General features: G+C 28.2%; 1 protein-coding gene across 1 annotated transcript; it reads left to right on the top strand.

The window, feature by feature from the left end:
• The first annotated feature begins 9681 nt into the window (after nt 1-9681).
• Nucleotides 9682-18182, top strand: LOC111036340 (zinc finger protein 525-like). The gene is made up of 4 exons (XM_022318335.1): nt 9682-9760; nt 13892-13945; nt 14084-14170; nt 17197-18182. Exons 2-4 carry the CDS (start codon nt 13905-13907, stop codon nt 18110-18112), a joined length of 1044 nt encoding a protein of 347 aa, XP_022174027.1. The 5' UTR covers nt 9682-9760; nt 13892-13904; the 3' UTR covers nt 18113-18182.
• The last annotated feature ends 1077 nt before the right edge of the window (nt 18183-19259 follow it).

The raw sequence follows: 19259 nt of genomic DNA, 5'->3' as shown, positions 1-19259 counted from the left end.
AATTAGAAATTGTAACATAACCTACTTAAAGCAGGGTTGACAATAAAACGGCTCACACCAAAAGGTTTTCATCAATTTTATTAAAACGATTAATAGGTACAACCTATATCATCAACATTAAATTCTTACAAATTATTAATAATTAAATAAAAACCTCAAATTTACAAATCAATATATGGTACAAATATTACTATGATATGTTAATAGATACTAATATAAAATGTACCTTTTTTGAGCTAGTTTTCATGTGCAAATGTAAAAACCTGCGGAAACTATAGCAATAATTTCTGAGGTATCAATACTATATATTACAATACTATCTCTAGCCAATTTAAATTTCATAATTTTTCCCTAACAATTTTTCAGTATCAAGTGCCTACGAGATTTACAACATCGACTAGTTTTCACTAAACCTTTAAGAGCTTTGATAAAATCACTAACGGATTATTTGGATATAAAAAACTTTGATTATTCGTATTACTATATAACAGTTACTTATTCAATTTAATTTAAATTGCAGTAACCAGTTTGCTTCAATACACTTGCATTTATTATACCAAAAACCTAATATTATGGTTATTGAGTTTGTAGAACCATTTTAGTATGCGAAAAACAGTGTCTTAATTCGGTACATTAATAACCAGATTTCCTACGCGTAAAATTAACAATTTTCTTCCAGCCACCTGTTGTGGTTTTTTGATTTTCAAACTTGCTTCATAGAACATTCGCACTATTATAGTTTGGCAAATGGATATCTACATGGCTACAATACACAAAATCGCTCAACACAATGGTCATAACATTATATTATTATGATCAATCGCTCACGAATCAATTATCGTTTTAAGTATAATAATAATGATAACAGGACGTATATTATAACAATTTATTATTATACATTTCATATTTTTCCTCACCACTGGGGAAAGTAATTACTCGAATCACGTTTGCGGTGACACGTGATTGAAAAAATATAAACATATTATTTCATATGTACTTCAAAACACTCGGATACAAATATACAATACATAATAAAGAATGACAGTTATAAATTCACGGCTATTAGAACTTAGCCACGTAAATGTATATTTGACCATAGGTGCAAAATGATCTGTCATTTGTTAGGTATTTCTTATATTATTGTGTTGTGAAAACGGAAATAATAATATTATTAAAAGAGTAATTTTAAGAGTTTTTGCTCTGTAGTGGATTAGAAAATTCCAATAAGGATATTATCTCATAACATTTTCCTAGTTCTAGAAACTCTACTTACTATAATTGTTTGTTTTCAGTAGATAACCTAGTATAAAATTGTAAAATATACCTAGGTAGGTACTACTTGTCTATAATTTATTTTAAAGGGTGTACGGTGATAGTCCAAATGAATGTTGAAAAGTGAGTCAAACATTGTAAACTTTCAAATTTTAGTAGAATAAGTAGTAGATATAGCATTATGTGAAATTATTATTTAAACGTTTTTGTTCAGTTCTGCGTTAATATTGGAAGTTGAATGATCTCAAGTAAGATAAGGAACACCACATATAGTTTGTAAGTAGATTCCCTATATTCACGTCGATCATTCGACTTATTCAGTAGTCGAAGCGGGTTGTAATCCATTCATTTTTAGTACCTAGTAATTTCCCAACCAGACATATTTTCTTGAATTTTCTTGAATTTTTATATAACCCTTAAATTTTTAAAAATATGTATGAAGTTTTAAAAATGTGTAGATATCATGAACGATGTATTTCATAATTTATTTTATAAAAATATTTTTATGGGTCGAACTCAAAAACATGGTTTCTATTTTAACTCGAACCAAAATTTTTGATCAAATGTCAAACCGAACACGAACACGAACCGAACAATTTAGAGTGATGTCAAACGTGAACCAAATATTTCCAAACAAAATCTTCAAAGTAAATTGTCAAGCCGAAACCATTGAAAAGATTTCGTTTCATTCATAGCATGATAATACGTTGATCTATAAAATATAGTTCAATAATACAGGAAATAATCACTGTCAGGACAATATTATAATTATAATTGTAATTTTAAATTTAAAAAAATGACAATGATGCAACTAGAATGAACAAATTATGCACAAATTCAATTATGCACTTTAAAAATAATAAGCAAGTATGAAATATGAATGTATTTTTTGTCGCCAAACAGAGGATTAGGGACAAAATACAAATATAAAAGTAAACACTAGAAACATTTTTTGTTCAAAATTTTTGGAGTGTGTGACAATTTTTTGTTTAAAGCTCCGATTATTTATACGATGTTGATTTTTTGTTATAGCTCGGTTTGGTTTGATTTCTTAAAACTATATACAACTCGACTTTCGAACATCAAACGGTTTCATTATTTTGTTTTTTCTAAGATTTTAATATTTGCCACCGAAAATAATGCAAAACGTCACTTAATCGATCAATTAATCATTTCACATATATACCTACAGGCTACAATAACATAATAGATTAAAGAAACAATGGTTTATGTATATACACTACTAGTTGATAACAATAACTGAGATAACATGAAACAAAGCAATAGAGATGACAGCTGTGCTGGACCTCATGAAAACACAAAATTGAATAATTATATGTATATACTTGTATGTACACCGACTATTTTGATCCACTTCGACCTCTGTAATAAGATGATAGAAAATGTGATTACGGGAAAGCATTAAATTGTATGTGTTCTTAGAATAGGTTATGTATTTTTTTTATACAACTATCAATAAATAGTAACAAAAAAATTGATAATTATATTATGTCGACAGAGGAAACATACAATATTATCTACCAAATAAATGAATAAATAACTATGCAAAATAAATTTAAAAAAAATTTCGTTAGATTTTTCTATTTTTAAATTAATTAATAAACCTTACCTACTTAATATTATAAATCAGTGTAATTAAAAAACGAAAAAAATAATAGTACCTTATCAAGTGAACTAGGTAATTATTAACTAATAACCTGTCAATAATACATATTATAATGAATGATAAATAATATGCATCAAAATCTTTTTAACGTTTCCAAAATATTTATTTTTGATCCTATAAGTAATACTCCTCTTAATTAAATAATATTTTATTGTAAAATCGACATGATATTTTTATCTTAATAAAAAAAAAAAAATATGGTAACGTTGTATAAAATAAATTATTAGCTTGCTTTAGATTATTATAGTTATGTTAATATATTTATGGAATAGTAATAGATGAATAATACTTAACATTTAACAATATAATATTAGATTAATATTATAATATATTTTAGAGATTCTATTTTATATGTTGGCGTTGGTCTGAAACTAAATATATTTTTAATCGTATTTCCAGATTTTGGAATTTCGAAAATTTATATAAAAAGGCAGACTTTTTAGTGTTGGATTCGCGTGAGGTGCTAAACCTGAGACTATTTAAGGATTATCATTAGTAGTAATAATTTGATGCATAAAGTGAAGTAAATATGCGATTTGCTTCATATTTATAATGGATTAATGGAATATAAAAGACTGGAAAATAGATGTAATGAAAGAAAGAAGGAACTTAAAACCATTCTATTTTAATTTTTAGACTAGACTAAAATAATTTTATTATAATCGTTATAAAATAAAAGAGTAATATCATTTTTTCGTTATCGATGGTGTTAAGAATTTATGAGTACCTACCTGCATTACCCGACGATAGTTTCACTATTTTTGAAATAATAGATTATATTAAATTACATAAAAATATTAATTGATAATATTATTATTAAAGTTGTTGTCTACATGTATTATTTTATGAATGTTTTATAACAATTGTTACCATGCTGTTACCTCTAAAATTGATTTATGAATATTTTTTAAAGGTACAAAATATAAGTATATTTATTTTGTTTGTTGTTCTAAGGAAATTATAAAATGATCCAAAACAAACATTGGTCATTCCGACTAATAATTATTAAAAAAAAAGATTCACAGTTACCTGGTACAGGGTTATGTGTAATGATTTGACCAGATATTATATCGATTCGGCATCGTTGTTTTCGTCTTAGGCGTTGAAGTCCAGTTTTTTTATTTATTTCAAAAGAAAAAAATGAAAATTGTAGAAAATATCATTATATACTTGTGCTTTATAATAAAAAGTAAAGAATTTCGAACCGTCGAAAAAACCGTGGTTCAGGCTTGTGAACAAATCCGACCATGACGTAGAATAAAATATCGTAAAAATGCATTTGTCGCTAAATAATTCTTATATCGAAATAATCGTAAGTAGCTCCAATAGAATAATAATATAATACATTGGGAAGGAAAATCATTGTTTCATCAAAGCGTTTACCATTCCTCTTTCATTTATTATAATACGAGTATCTAACAATTGTACATTTGTACCTATTTAATTAATAATATTTTAAATCATTGACAAATACTTTTTATAAGCCAATACATTCTAATAAATATTTTTTTTAATCCTTCCGTCAATAATTAAATAAAACAATTCAAAATAATACCATACCTACCTCCTGTATAAATTATAATAATATGTAAAACCAATTATATAATATCTATAATAATATTATTATTATCAATCTACATATTATTAAATTTGTTTTGCTTGGAAAATGAATACATTATTTAAATAATAAGATAATCTAATTATATTAATAATTACTATGATACATTTAAAAATGTATTCTGCTAAGTGTTAACAGCATAATATATTATATTCATATTCTATTACTTACATAATATTAATATGTTAAACCGATTTCATACTGTAATTTTCTTTTAATTGTGTTTTGTGTGTTACAAAATCGGTCAATTTACTTATACTACATAAGTTGTGATTTGTGTGTGACTATTAACTATTAAGTCAATATTTTGATTAAATACTATTACATTGTTATGCGTGTTGTGTGTGTTTGTTTGTTAAAATACAAAAATAAAATATCTTCGTTTGCAGTACAAAAATAGTTTATTTATTAATGAAACATGATGTTAATAATAGTTAAATAGTTAAATGTCAATTTATTATGTTAGTATCACTCACCAGTATTAATAGTAATAAGAATATATTATAATGGAAAATCAAACGGAAACATTAATAAAAAAATAAAAAAGTAAAAACTTTCAGACTCAAAATCGTGGAAGTTATCGTGGTGTCGTGGTTAAATCTACCCCATACGGCCATACCTATAGGTAAATGAAAAAAAAAAAAAAAATAGGTACAGGTCTGCTGTCCATAAGTATAGTTGTATTTGTCTTCGAGAGAGGGTGAATAACTGTTATGGATGTGTTATATATGTGAATTATGATGAATTTTGTATTCGTCTCGCATACCATATTTTAACCTGTAACAGATAACAATACAACATTAAGGTCGACCCAAGGCATTCAGATCAAAAGACGTTTCTCGAGAAACTGTGCATTTAATATTTCAAAACATTCTAGCGCTGTACGATTTAAATTACAATGTTAACAGCAATCATTAACGTTTGCTAAACATTGTGTACCTGTTATCATATTGTAATCTATGTTTACATACCAACATTCTATAAACATGAAATATAGTAACATTTCAACGTCTTAGAAACATGTTTCTATAACATTCCAAGGCTATTTATATAATGTTATGCTCTAACAATGATGGGTAAAAGTTACATTGGATTGGCTGGTCAACAAAAAATAAACAAATGCTTTATCTGGTTAGGTACCTATGATTACAAATTAACAAAAAAAATAGAAGATCAAACTGATCAAAGGCGGGTTATTCCAGCCAATTTTAAAACCTCAATAATCAATTGCATCGTTGGTTTGTTACTGAGGAGTTGTACCTATATCTACCGATTAAGGCTGTGGCCTGTGACCTATAGTTATTATTAAAAATAACAAACAGTTTCCTAATTACATATTACAATAATTACAATATTCATCTTAAAATTTAATATACCAAAACAATTAAATAAAACAAAATTGAATACGAATTTCAACCTTATGTAATATGAAGTCTAATTTAAATTGTGGTATATTTTATTAATAATTAGAGCAAGGACTTTCATGCATTTGCATGAATTTTTCTGGTTTAGTTAAACGTATGCAGAGTAAGTACACAATACCTTTCACAATGTTTGTGACCAAAAGCTAAAAGTTTTTAGACTTTTAGTGCATATTATTGCATATTTGGACATTTTTTGGTTTAAGTGGCATCATTTTGATTGAAAGAGCATATTTTAAGCTTTTAGTGCATATTTTGATGATTTATCGAAAATCGAGCACTTTGGTGAATATTTTCCATGAATCAAGATCAACAATTTGTTATAAACTTATAAAGACGATAGAGATAAATTTTATAGTATCAAGTAACTATCTAGTCAGTGGGTGGATTAGTTTAGTTCTAGTAGATTTGCCGGGTGCATGTAAATTCCGTCCAGAATGAACTACAGGTAAAATAAGGTACATGTAAATTCTGCCCGAAAAAAATACAGGTAAAAAAACATACATGTAAATTCCGCCCGAAAAAATGTATTACTGTTAATAAACAAATTTCTGAATGTGTCTTATTAATCATATTATTACTGACATAACATAGCTTAAACATTATAATTAAGATGTGAGTATTTAAATAAATATATATTTCACATATTAAGTCAATAATTACAACATAAATCATGTATAATCGTAAGAAAAGTAATAATTATAAAAGTAAATATAACAATCATAATATTATACTAAAATTAAATCATAATCAATAATTAGCACAATATATATAAAAGTATTAAAAATCGTAAGATAGTAAAAATTATAGTAATAATAAATACGAGTAAAAATAAAATCATCATCAATAATTAGCACATATTATTATAAGTATATTGTATAGCATATAAAATTGTTAAAAATTGTTAAAATAGTAATAATTATAATAATAAATACAAGTCAAAATATCACTTCCATACTATTTATTTTTTGTTCATGTTCGTACATTTTGTGACTTCCCAATACTATAAGTTATAACACGCGCCGAGTTGTGAAAAGTACGGTCGCGTCGTACAGTCACGGAATGCTTAGTTCAAAAATATTTATTTTTCCGGGCGGAACTATTTTTGTACCTGTATATTTTTTCGGGCGGAATTTACATGTACCTTTTTTTACTTGGATATTTTTCCGGGCGGAATTTACCATAGACCTTGTGTTTACTTGTTCATTTCGGGCGGAATTTACAATCTCCCGATTTTTCACGTGTGTGTAAGTTCCGCGAGTTTAATTTGTATATAACGTTCGTGAGTAATACGCCAAAAGAAAAATTCGACAAAAGCTTATTGTTTGTGTAATTTTGTAATCGAGTTTGGTGAATCTGTATTTTCAACGGATAATGATTAAGAAGAATTTGATCCGACATTCAAAAACAAATTCAAATCAATTTACTTATAGTGAATAATAATAAAATTAATTTTTTTAAGGGCATATTTAACCGCATATTTTTAATTTTTTTTATGCTTAAGTGCATGTTTTTAAATGCATACTTGATGATTTTTTAGTGCATGAAAGTCCTTGCTCTACGTATAAATATATAATACTAATTCCAACACTACAGAGATATTTTGATTGTTATTTATTTTCAGCCAGCGACTAAAAAAGTTTTTAAAAAAAAGGTTAGGTTAAAAAAGGTATGACAATTTTGGTAATGATTACTCCACTAAAAAACAACATTTTTGAAAATCCTTTCTTATTGAATGGTGAAAATATGAGAAGAACCTCTATTCCAAATTTTAAGTCCGTATGTTGAGTAGATTTTGAGATACAGTGATCAATGAGTCAGTGGTATTTGGATTTTATATGCATAGATTAATATTTTTTAATTCTTTCGTCTAATTGTATATATTATATATTTTTTCTCCTTTTACCTTTCATATTGAAGTAGCTTCTCGCATATAAAAGTTCCAAATTATCAGCCTCTTTTTTAAGAGAGTTATACAAATTCTTAAACGTATTTAATATTTTATTAAGTTAACTACCTATTCAAACCCTCGAGGATTACCTTTAGTTGTATTAATAATAATAATAAACTTTTTAAACACATTTTCATAACATAATATGTACTCATATTTAAAATATAATATTATATACAGTTCCTTAAATTTTTTAGGTGCTAATTAATTAGTTAGGTTAATAAAAATAAATTGACCGCAAATGGCATGGTAAAAAGCCGACCGCTAATGTCCCGGAACCCTTACAACCATTCACCTTCCGCGCTCTTATATCTAATACGCTTCTTGCGTTTCCGTCATCCAGTCGATGTCTTCGGATCTAAAGAGCTTAAACTATTGCTAGCTATGTGTTTCTCTTCGGCAGCAATACAGTTCGTTAAAAACTAGTTTGAAACATTTCTTCCACGTGGGCAATTTGCTCTTAGGTATGGCAGCACCAAATCTCGCTATTACCCATGTGGCCACGTATAGTGACATAGTGTACAAATATTATTATTATATGTAATGTGATCGACAAATGTATTATCATGTGAATTTTTTATAATAATTGTAATAAGGTTTAAAAAAAAATGAGTTCCTTATTATGTAATGTGATTGACAAATATATTATTATTATATGAAAAGTAAAGTGATAAGTCACTATCCATCTAATCACTATTTCACTGTCCTCAAAAACATTGAACAAGACAAGTGTGTAGTCTTCTAGTGTGTAGTGCGTGCTAGCTTGTGTTGAACAGTAAAGTTGTAATAGGTAATTTTTCGTAGGTGTCATGTAGACTGGTGTAGGTACTCGTCAACTCGTGTGTATTACTCACTAAAAAGTAAAACTAATAATTAATAGGAACTATACTTATGGAACTAGGTATAATATTATGGTCATACTAGGCAGGGGTGGATAGATGGTATTTTTGTTAAAGGGAAATATTGTAAGGCACCCCAAGACTGAAAAAAATGTGCTCACTTCGACCTGCATATTTTCTATAACAACTGGACTTACGAAATATAAAATGTTTTTATAAAAATAATTCAAATCATATAAAACAACTTTGGCTAATCATTTACATTTAATATTTATTATTTTTAATACAATAATAAGAGTTATAAGCGCACATTTTTTTATGAATCAATCAAGATTTTCAAGAAGAAAAGTTCGTTACGTATCGATACGAAATAGTTACGTACCACCTCGTATCGGAGTCCGAGTCCGATACGGGTCGGTACGTGTCGCTTGTATATTGCACGTGTAACATCTTGAGCGCTCAAAATTGACCCGATACGTACCGATACACTCCAAATTCTTTCTTGAAAATCTTGAATATGTCTAATCAAATAAATATTAAAATTTTTTTTTATTTAATATTAACTTTCCAATTTACAAAATTGTACTAATTTTATGGATACATCACAGATGGGCATTAAAAAAAAAAAAAAATACAGAAAATGCTGCATATGATAGTTTTACCAAACACGCGTACACGGGTGGTACGGGTCGTACTATGATCGGCTACCCCAACAGCATTGTGTTCGCGATGACAAAAACATTCTTCTACTGTATAATATTGTAGGTACGGTCGTCGGGACAGATGGCGGACAAGTGTGTAAAGTGGGGGAAGGCGGACGAGGTGGTGTCGACGGTTAACGGGGTGGTGTGGATGGCGGGGTAGATATTGTAGCAGCAAGTAGTTTCCGTGCAGACCACTGCAGTTTGCATTTGATTGTCAGTGTGTTTTACGCGTCTCAGAACTACGCATTTTGGTATCCATTTTTACAAGGTAATTATATATAACACTTACTAAATTTAAGATTATCATTATAATACGACTCTATAGATTGTTTTTATGGCAAGATACGATATTATATTATTGAATTACATCGTTGTAAATCACATTTTAAGACATTTTGAAAATCATCGATCAAGCCACAATTTTAAACAACAATTTACAATCTGAATTTTTACTGTCTGGTCTTTCGGTTGGTGCGTGGGGATAGTAAAAATGAATTAATGACAAAACTATAATATGGTCAAGCAGAAGAATTTGGTTCTTTAGTATCACGCCATGTGTTTTATGTTTCACATATCATGCCTAAACAAAACCTGTAGAGCCTCACACAAACACATACTCTCGCACACAGTCACACGCACACATACACGTACGCTTGCACGCACAAACACAGTCACACTTCCACTCCCACGCACAATACAAATACAACATTGAAGATGGCGGTATAGTCATCGGCGGCACCCTGGGCATAGCCATGTGTATTATAAAAACTATTTTTTTTTTTTTATGAATTTAAGCTTCAACATTTTTATATTTCGTTGATTCATTAGCGAAATACAGTTCCGAGAAGTTTGGCGGTTAAAAGATGTGTATAGCCGGTACCGTTGGTTGGTACCTAATATCATTTTCATAATTACCTACATGTCACAAAGGAGATTAAACTTCTTAAATAAATTTAAAAAGTCTGTGGATTTTAAATTTTTCATGTAGGGGTCGCACCGTTCGCCAAAAAGTTAGGTAAACGCGGCATTAATTATTATATTTTTTTCATCTGTAATATACAGAAGCTGCAACTGATAAATTCGATACAGTTTGACCTAAGGTTCCATTAGTATGGAAAATTGTTGTACTTTGTAACTGATTAGTTAAATATCCTATTACACCTATAAGCTAATTTGTCTATTAAAATGATCTTAAAATACAACATACAAATTGTAAATAAATTTAAATTAAAAATATTTAGCTATTCATAGATCATATAAAAATTAATATTATATTTTATTATATCATATAATTTGAAATTATTTAAGTAGCTTATAATATTAGGCATGAACATAAAATAAGATAATACATAGGATTTGTAATTTCAAATCTAGTTGCCCATATGTAGTTTATTATAAAATTTGTTTTATATTAATTTGAAAAATATTATCTAAAATTGAATTTGCTAATTTAGATATATTTATAACGCCCTGTGAGCTCGGTTATGTTTATATTTAAAATTATGATTATAACTTGCTGCAGTTAACTCCAAACTATACATTGCATCATTTCTTGTATAATTATTTGTTAGTCTCTTTCTTTTTTTTATAACTATTAAGTTTATTTATACATATTTATGTATAGTTTGAAGCACAAGATAAATTTAAACATTTTGTTATTAATATTGTGTTATGGACAATATAGCAATAGTTTTATAAGATACCAGTGTTTATTATACTTATTATATTTTTTAGTATGTACATGTATGCATATTGTAAATTTAAAAAAATATATTCTAAAAGTATATTAAAACAAATAGTTTAAAAATTAAAATTGTATAATAGGAGATAAGAATATGATGTAAAACAAATATGGGAAATTGTCAGAATTAATTAAAAGATGCATTTTAATAATATTTCATATAAAATAATCACAAATAATATCCTTATTATAATTGGTACTAGATTTAAACCAGAACATCTGTTCCCTCAAATTGTTGAGAAACAAACTAAAACCAAACATTACATTTAATTTAATGTAAATCCGGAGTAATTAACATTATAAGCCCCTGTAAAATATTCATAACTATCTATTAACGTTAATTGCTAGTTAATAAATATATATTACAATAATAATATAAACCTTTCATTAATTCAATTCAAAACATTATTCTCAACATGATGATTTATGAGGCGGAAATGTAAAAATACATGTCCCCACTATTAAATGCTCTACAAATCATTATAGTATGAGATTCCACATGAGAAGCATATAATAAATTGGTTTTTTATCAACCAAATCAAGTTTTTTGATTTTTTCTAAGATGGTTTGACCGATATGATGATATTCTTGAGTTTTATTGACTTTGGGGTTAATAGAGGCACTGTATATAACGGTTTGAATTGATTGATGGTATAAATAGTCAATAGCACAGTACAATCACCTAAAATAAATGTTTTAAAATTATCATTGTGTATAAAAAATAAAATAATATAGTAAAAGTTTCAAAAACCTACCTAAAATCTATAATATATTAGAATTTATAACAACAAAATAACTGAAACTGTTTTTTTCATTTAAATATGTAATTTGTGGGAACTAATATAAAAAAAAATTGTGCTTATATATTTTTTAGTTTCTTCCTTGCAGAATAAACTCACTAACTACTTATGAGAAACCGTGTACTTATTGAATGCTCGTCTGACATGTGTAAAGTTTATGTTTGCAAAATGTAATAGAACAATCCGACCCAAGTAAAAATAAAAATTTGATTTATAGTTAAACACATGACAACAATTGTGAAAATTCATATGAAATGTAAATATTTTTTGTATGGAAAATGTCTCCTTAATATCTGGTCTTAAAAGGTAATATTGAAAAAAAGTTAGTACCTACGGTTCAAAATTCAAATTAATTTATCCCAAAAATATTACCTCATCCTCCTGTAAATTATACATAAAAAAATGTTCAAATATTGATTTGAACAAAAGATATTTAATTTATCAGTTATTTCTGCTACACCTAGTATAACTAACATGAGTCATGTTGAATAATTGTATGATAAATACACCTATTTTATATAACCTTATATTAATCAAACATGTTTTGTTTATACATTAATGATTAATTGATTGATTATAATATTATTATTGAATATAAGCTATAGTGTAGTTATATTTGTATTTTGTAATGTTTAATAGTGATCTATGTAGAATGTAGATTGATAAAATGAGTGTTGTAATAATGACAAATAAACTAATTGGAGGTTATGCTACCTACAGGTGAACTAAACCAACATTTAAATTTTAAATATTTCTACTTAGTTTCTAATTTGAAAAATATATTTTTTTTTAAAAACTAGGTTAGATTCTTTAGCTAAATGTAGACCAATAAGAAAGTCGTATTTTGAAATAAGCATTTTGCTAATTATGGTAATAGGTACGTCAATTAGTTAGGTGCAAAGTATACAAAAATTATCCTTAGATCGGGCGTTATCGAATTTATCGATTAAAGAATCTAATCTTTTTTTTTTATTATTATTAAAAGAATAATTTCAATCTATACATAATTTTTTTTTGTACAATAAATAATTTTGTTGGGTGAAATAGTGGTGAATATAACAAAGAAAACAAAACAAATGAAAAAAAAAAACAACAATATTTCCAACAGATATAACATTTTTGTTTTCCTTTCACTACCAAACTTTTAAGAGCTATTTCTCGCAACGGAAAATAAAATTGTAAATGGTCAAACTCGTTAAAAAAAAAGTTATATAAATTCATGACCTTATATCAAATGTTATATTAACTAGTCAACTTTTAGGATAGATTTCTTAGATCCCTAAAATTTTAGTCATTTTCAACAACCTATAAATACAACCTACATATATCCAACCTATTTATACAACCTAATATTATTTAATTTTACAATGGTTGCCTGTAGTGGCTTTCAATATCTTAATGTTTTACCAACGATAATAATATAACAATTCAAATGTGAAATATTTACGTTTTACTATATGCAATGATTTAACAATAGTTATATTTCGGGTACTGACGATATCAATTCTTAATAAACTTAAACTTTCCTTTTCAATTCAAATCGTAGAAACATAGTAGATGTAATGTAAACCAAATTTCTCCAATCCAACATAGGTATAATCTACAAATCATGACCGATCTATTGATACCGTATGGCGTATATGGACCAATACACTCATTCATTAGGCCTGTAGCCCTGGCTAAATAAATAAGGCAAATTTACACAGGTTCAATGGGCAAACTCTGGCTCCTGAACGTCTCCTTACTAAATATTTAAAAAAACTAACAACTGCGGCTCTTAAATGTATTCATCTGTGATCTCATCTAGGGTCTATATTAACACTAATAAAATTAAATTACGGTCATTACATTTTTTCAGGACATAATTCAGTATGGAGCCTTCAACTATTAATGATTCCGGGATGAATTCAGAGTGAGAAAAACTAAATTATTTATTAATCTAACATAACGTAACACATTGGTGTTTTATTTAATTTTTACATTGCATCTTATCTGAACAGTCATTAAGTACGAAAAAATAATAAACTTATGTTTTTGTAATCTTTTTAAGGGATCTATTGAAGTCTACTAAACTTTCTGAGTTATTAAGACAGGAAGAAATCGAAGAAAGTAATCAATGTAATAATAGTTTAGAAAGGTAAGAATTTTATTGTTATAAATTTAATACAAATCTTAGTGTAGTATGAAATGCAAAGGCTAATTTTAATATATTTGTTAAAATCTTAGACTCTATAAACACGATTGTGTAATCGCATAATGAATATTCTAATAAAGTTTCTAATGAATTCTATAAACAACTTTAAACCCTATACGAATATCAGTTTACAAACATACAGAGTACAATATGAGGGCAAGTTAACTAAGTTATTTTGATTTGTGCTATTTAAGTCAACTAAACTTTCTGAGCAATTAAGACCAGAATTGATTGAAGAAGTAAATCGATTAAATGATAGTTTAGAAAGTTGAGAATTTCATTATTATAAGTAAAATACCAATCATAGTGTAATATGAAATGTAACGGCTATTTATACTATTTTTACTTTATAGTTTATACCATACTTTAACTAAGTATTTATGTAACTTCGATTGTACATTTGTACCTCAACTATCATCGTTTGTACTTTAACTGTTTAAAATTATCCTATTTTTGGGTGTGTCATCTTAATATTAAAATATTGAGTCTAAACCATTACTATTAAACCCACTGATCTATACTCTATTCAGTTTAAGTTGACCCACTCGTCAGACGAAAACTGGTTTTGGTCGCGCATGTCTCGCAGCGCTAGTGTCCAATGTCGCATTTCCACCTGGTGAATATGACACTATACACCGTGTGTTATATTAACACAACGTTTATGCTACTCCGCGCGTACACGTATATTCCTGTACACTCCACTGATTCGTTTAAACATTTTATTGAAACCTAATTTTTATTTTATTCTACAATTTATTTGCAACAATGGATAAAAGTGGGAACACAGAGACTGCAGGCCCGTCAGTCAAATTATTTCCATCAGCAATAAAAAAAAATAAACGAGGAAAAGTGAGTATTATGTAAAATATATTTAAGTATTAGATGTTAAGTCCTATTTTTTGAACTATTGGTACTAATGTACTAAACGTACATTTTTTTTTTTTTTAAATAAAAATATTTTGTTTTTTAGATAATTAGTTCTTCCGAACGTTTAAGGATTATAAACATGTACAAGGCAAATTTGGAGGAAGATCCCAACATGTCCATGAGGAGTATGGGACAGATAATTTCAAAAAATATGGGAATTGGCGAGTCAACTGTGCACAGGACAATTAATGAATACAAGAAGACAGGTACAGTGACTTCTCCGAAACGCAAAAGGGTAAGAGAAAATGTTTTCCATTTATACGATGACTTTTCGAGAAACGCAGTGCGTAGACATGTCCATAATATTTGGTTTCGACTTGAAATTCCAACCATCGATAAAATACATAAAGAAGTGTCTGATGACAAAAGTTTACCGGCTACATCGCGAACTAATTTGTTCAAACTTATTAAAGATCTGGATTTCCGTTATTGTAAGCGCAGTCGTAATAGTGCTCTAACTGAAAAAAACGAAATCGTTGTATGGCGTAGACGATATTTACGGGCAATACGAGAATACCGAGAACAGGGTCGTCACATTTATTATTTGGACGAGACATGGGTAAATGCTGGCGAATGCCCAAATAAGGTATGGGTCGATTCAACAATACAATCCCACCGTGATACATTCCTTAAGGGGCTCACAACCGGTGCTCCGGCTCCAAGTGGCAAAGGTAAACGCCTTATTGTTCTACACATCGGTTCCGAAGATGGATTTGTTCCCGGTGGGTTGTTATGTTTTGAATCGAAAAAAAATTCACGGGATTATCATGATGAGATGAACGGTCAGACATTTTATGATTGGATGGAAAACATTTTACCTCAACTGCGAGACAACTGTGTTATAGTGATGGACAACGCGCCGTATCACTCGGTAAAGAAAGACAAATCACCGACATCGTCTACAAGGAAGGCCGAAATAATAAAATGGTTAGAAGATAAAGGTGAGGTCGTTGATTATACCATGGTTATCCCAGAATTATTGGAAATTGTTAAAAGAATCAAGCCACTTCATAACAAGTATGTGATAGACGAATTCGCCAAAGCTAGTAATAAAACAATTTTGAGACTACCTCCTTACCACTGCGAGCTCAATCCCATTGAACTCGCGTGGTCATCTATTAAGAATCAAGTAAAAATGAATAATAGTACTTTTAAATTACCAGATGTAAAAAAATTATTATTAGAGGGTATAGAACGAGTAGATCAAGTAATGTGGAAAAACTTTATACAGCATACAATAAAAGAAGAAAAAAAATTTTGGGAAATAGACAATATTGTAGACAAAGTGTTGGCAGCGGAAACATCAAATTTGACATTGACAATTACCGGTGACACATCGTCAGATTCTGAGTCCGAGTCTGACTAAAATCACATAATCAGTAAATATATGACAATGTTTTTAAAATTGTATAAAATGTGTATGTAAATATTATGACGATGTTTTAAAAATTGTATAAAATGTATGTAAATATGACGATGTTTTAAAATTTAAAAAAAATGTGTATACTAAAGAATAATACTACAGATATTATGAAAAATAAATACATAAAAGATAAAAGCAAGACATTCTTTTTAATACTCTGTATACAATGTCGTATGCCTGGCGGCAGCTGTTGACTCCGATCGTAAACGATGATCGGCGACGGCAGCGCCTAATCACGGAACACCATTCACCGACCAGGGGGGTCAGACTGTTTCGGCGGCTCAGTATGCATGCGCGAAAGCGGGTCAACTTAAACTGAATGGAGTTATAAGTCGTTGAAAGTGCGGGAGACATAAAAATATAAATAAATAAAAATGTGTTTAAATACAAAGTTAAAGATAGGTATATTTTTCAATCATTCAACTTTCTCCTTGTTTATATTAACCTATAATAATAATAATAAATATTTTATTTAAATTAATGTAATAGGTACCTATTTTATAATTAGTTTACAAAATTTTTAGATCACGTGTGTGTTTTGCGTACCTATTCAGATAAATAATTTTAAATATTTTTTATTGTTGTTTATTTGAAGAATAAATATGTATTTTTTTTCTAGAACCTTATGTGCACCAGAAAAAATCGTCACACGAAATAAATGTTATAAATGTGGTATCTGTGAACGTACGTTTCCTGCACTTGAATCTGTACAAAGGCATAGCAGGATACATACCGGAGACAAACCGTTCAAATGTGATGGATGTGAAAAAACGTTCGCCCATTCATCGAATTTAATTAAACATAAAAGGACACATACTGGAGAAAAGCCGTTTAAGTGTAATGTCTGTGAACGCATGTTTTCTTTACTTTCAAATTTAAAAGTACATAACAGAACACATACTGGAGAAAAACCGTTTAAATGTGGCATCTGTGAACGTGCGTTTACTACACTTGACTCTGTACAAAGGCATAGTAGGACACATACCGGAGAACAGCCGTTCAAATGTAATGGATGTGAACAAACGTTCGCCCATTTATGGACTTTAATTCAACATAAAAAGACACATACTGGAGACAAACAGTTTAAATGTGGTATCTGTGAACGTGAGTTTACTGCACTTTCATCTTTAAATTCACATAAGAAGAGTGTACATACTGGAGAAAAGCCGTTTAAATGTGATATCTGTGAAAAAGCGTTTTCTCTAAGTAAATATTTAAAACGACATGCAAGAGTACACACCGGAGAAAAGCCATATAAATGTGATGTCTGTGAACTTACGCTTACTACAAATTCAAATTTAACGATACATAACAGAATACACACAGGAGAAAAGCCATATAAATGTGATATCTGTGAAAAATCGTTTTCTGCACGTTCACGTTTAACAAAACATATCAAAATACATACTGAAGACAAGCCGCTTAAATGTGATGTCTGTTCCAAAACGTTCACTAAACCATCATATTTAACACTACATAAGACCGTACAGTGCGTGGTAAGCAGTTTGGTTGTCAACAAATTTAAAAGTTCATAAAATTGTACACATCAAAGAAATGTTAGGTATCTATAATATAAGTGTAGCATCTCTGATCAAGCGTATTCAGTAAAATTATTTTTAAAAACAAATACTAACAAACCCTAATTATATTTTAAAATAAATATATTACCTATATATTAAATAAATAAACTCATTGATAACTTTGATATCTTTAATATAATATACCTATGGTTGATATGTATACCTAACATCAACATATTATGCTTATTATTTATTTTAAACTGTTTAAGAAATATATGATTTAAAATTTAAAAACTTTTTTAAGCATTTCAAATACTTAATTAAATGTATCATTAGTTTCATTTGTATCTAATATATTTTTTTTTTTGAAATATTGAATGTATTATCTTTATTTTTTGTGTAATGTATCAAATAGTTATGCAACGGCCTAAGGGTGGTGACACTGAACTCCAAGGAAAAAGACTCAAGACAAAGATAGTGTAGTGTTTCAGTGAATTTTTAGTTTTTAGTAGTGGGCTGACTACTAAAATATTTTTATCGTTCTCTGTTTGTGTTCTAGTAGTTGGACTAAGTGTAGAATTATATTATATTGTAAATGTTCATTAATATCATGTTAAGAGAACAAATATCAGAATATAGTTATCAAATGGAGCCTGACTTAGATATTTTTTATATACTTTTAAGTTTTAAGTATCATCGGTGACGTTATCATAATTTAAATTTTTTCAACATTTTTATAGAAGCTAGGAATAGGGAACAACTAACTAAATATGTAATGAGCATACTTTCGAGAATTTTTTTATTTGTTGCAGTGCTGGCCAGGAACTAACAATAATAAGCCTAGAGCTCGGTTACCAAAATACACATCACATCACAGAACAATAGGCATACTAATGATGTTTTAGATGTTTATAGTACTCAACAAGAAGCGGATAGGTTTTCGAATAATTCATTTTAACATTACTACTTAAATACTTTTGAGATAAAAATGTGTGATAAATAAAATTATTTTTTAAATTAACTATATCTATTCTAATGTTATGGTTTATAATATTAATTTGAATAGGTATATGCAATAATGTTAAATCATAAGTATTTATACTTTACAATTTTAATAGTTACTGCCGTTCTGTACAACAGTTATACAGAAATTGTTTTTTCC

Source organism: Myzus persicae, unplaced genomic scaffold (genome assembly GCF_001856785.1).
Source record: "Myzus persicae strain clone G006 unplaced genomic scaffold, MPER_G0061.0, whole genome shotgun sequence".
NCBI lineage: Eukaryota > Metazoa > Arthropoda > Insecta > Hemiptera > Aphididae > Myzus > Myzus persicae.
Note: the sequence above shows the minus strand (reverse complement) of the source record. Positions and strands in the feature narration are given on the sequence as shown.

What these genes read in the sequence shown, in the direction of transcription:
- LOC111036340 (XM_022318335.1), top strand. Translation starts at nt 13,905, where the DNA reads ATGGAGCCTTCAACTATTAATGATTCCGGGATGAATTCAGA. An exon ending in GATTCCGGGATGAATTCAGA is followed by an intron (nt 13,946 to 14,083) that starts GTGAGAAAAACT and finishes AATCTTTTTAAG; the next exon opens with GGATCTATTGAAGTCTACTA. An exon ending in TGTAATAATAGTTTAGAAAG is followed by an intron (nt 14,171 to 17,196) that starts GTAAGAATTTTA and finishes TTTTTTTTCTAG; the next exon opens with AACCTTATGTGCACCAGAAA.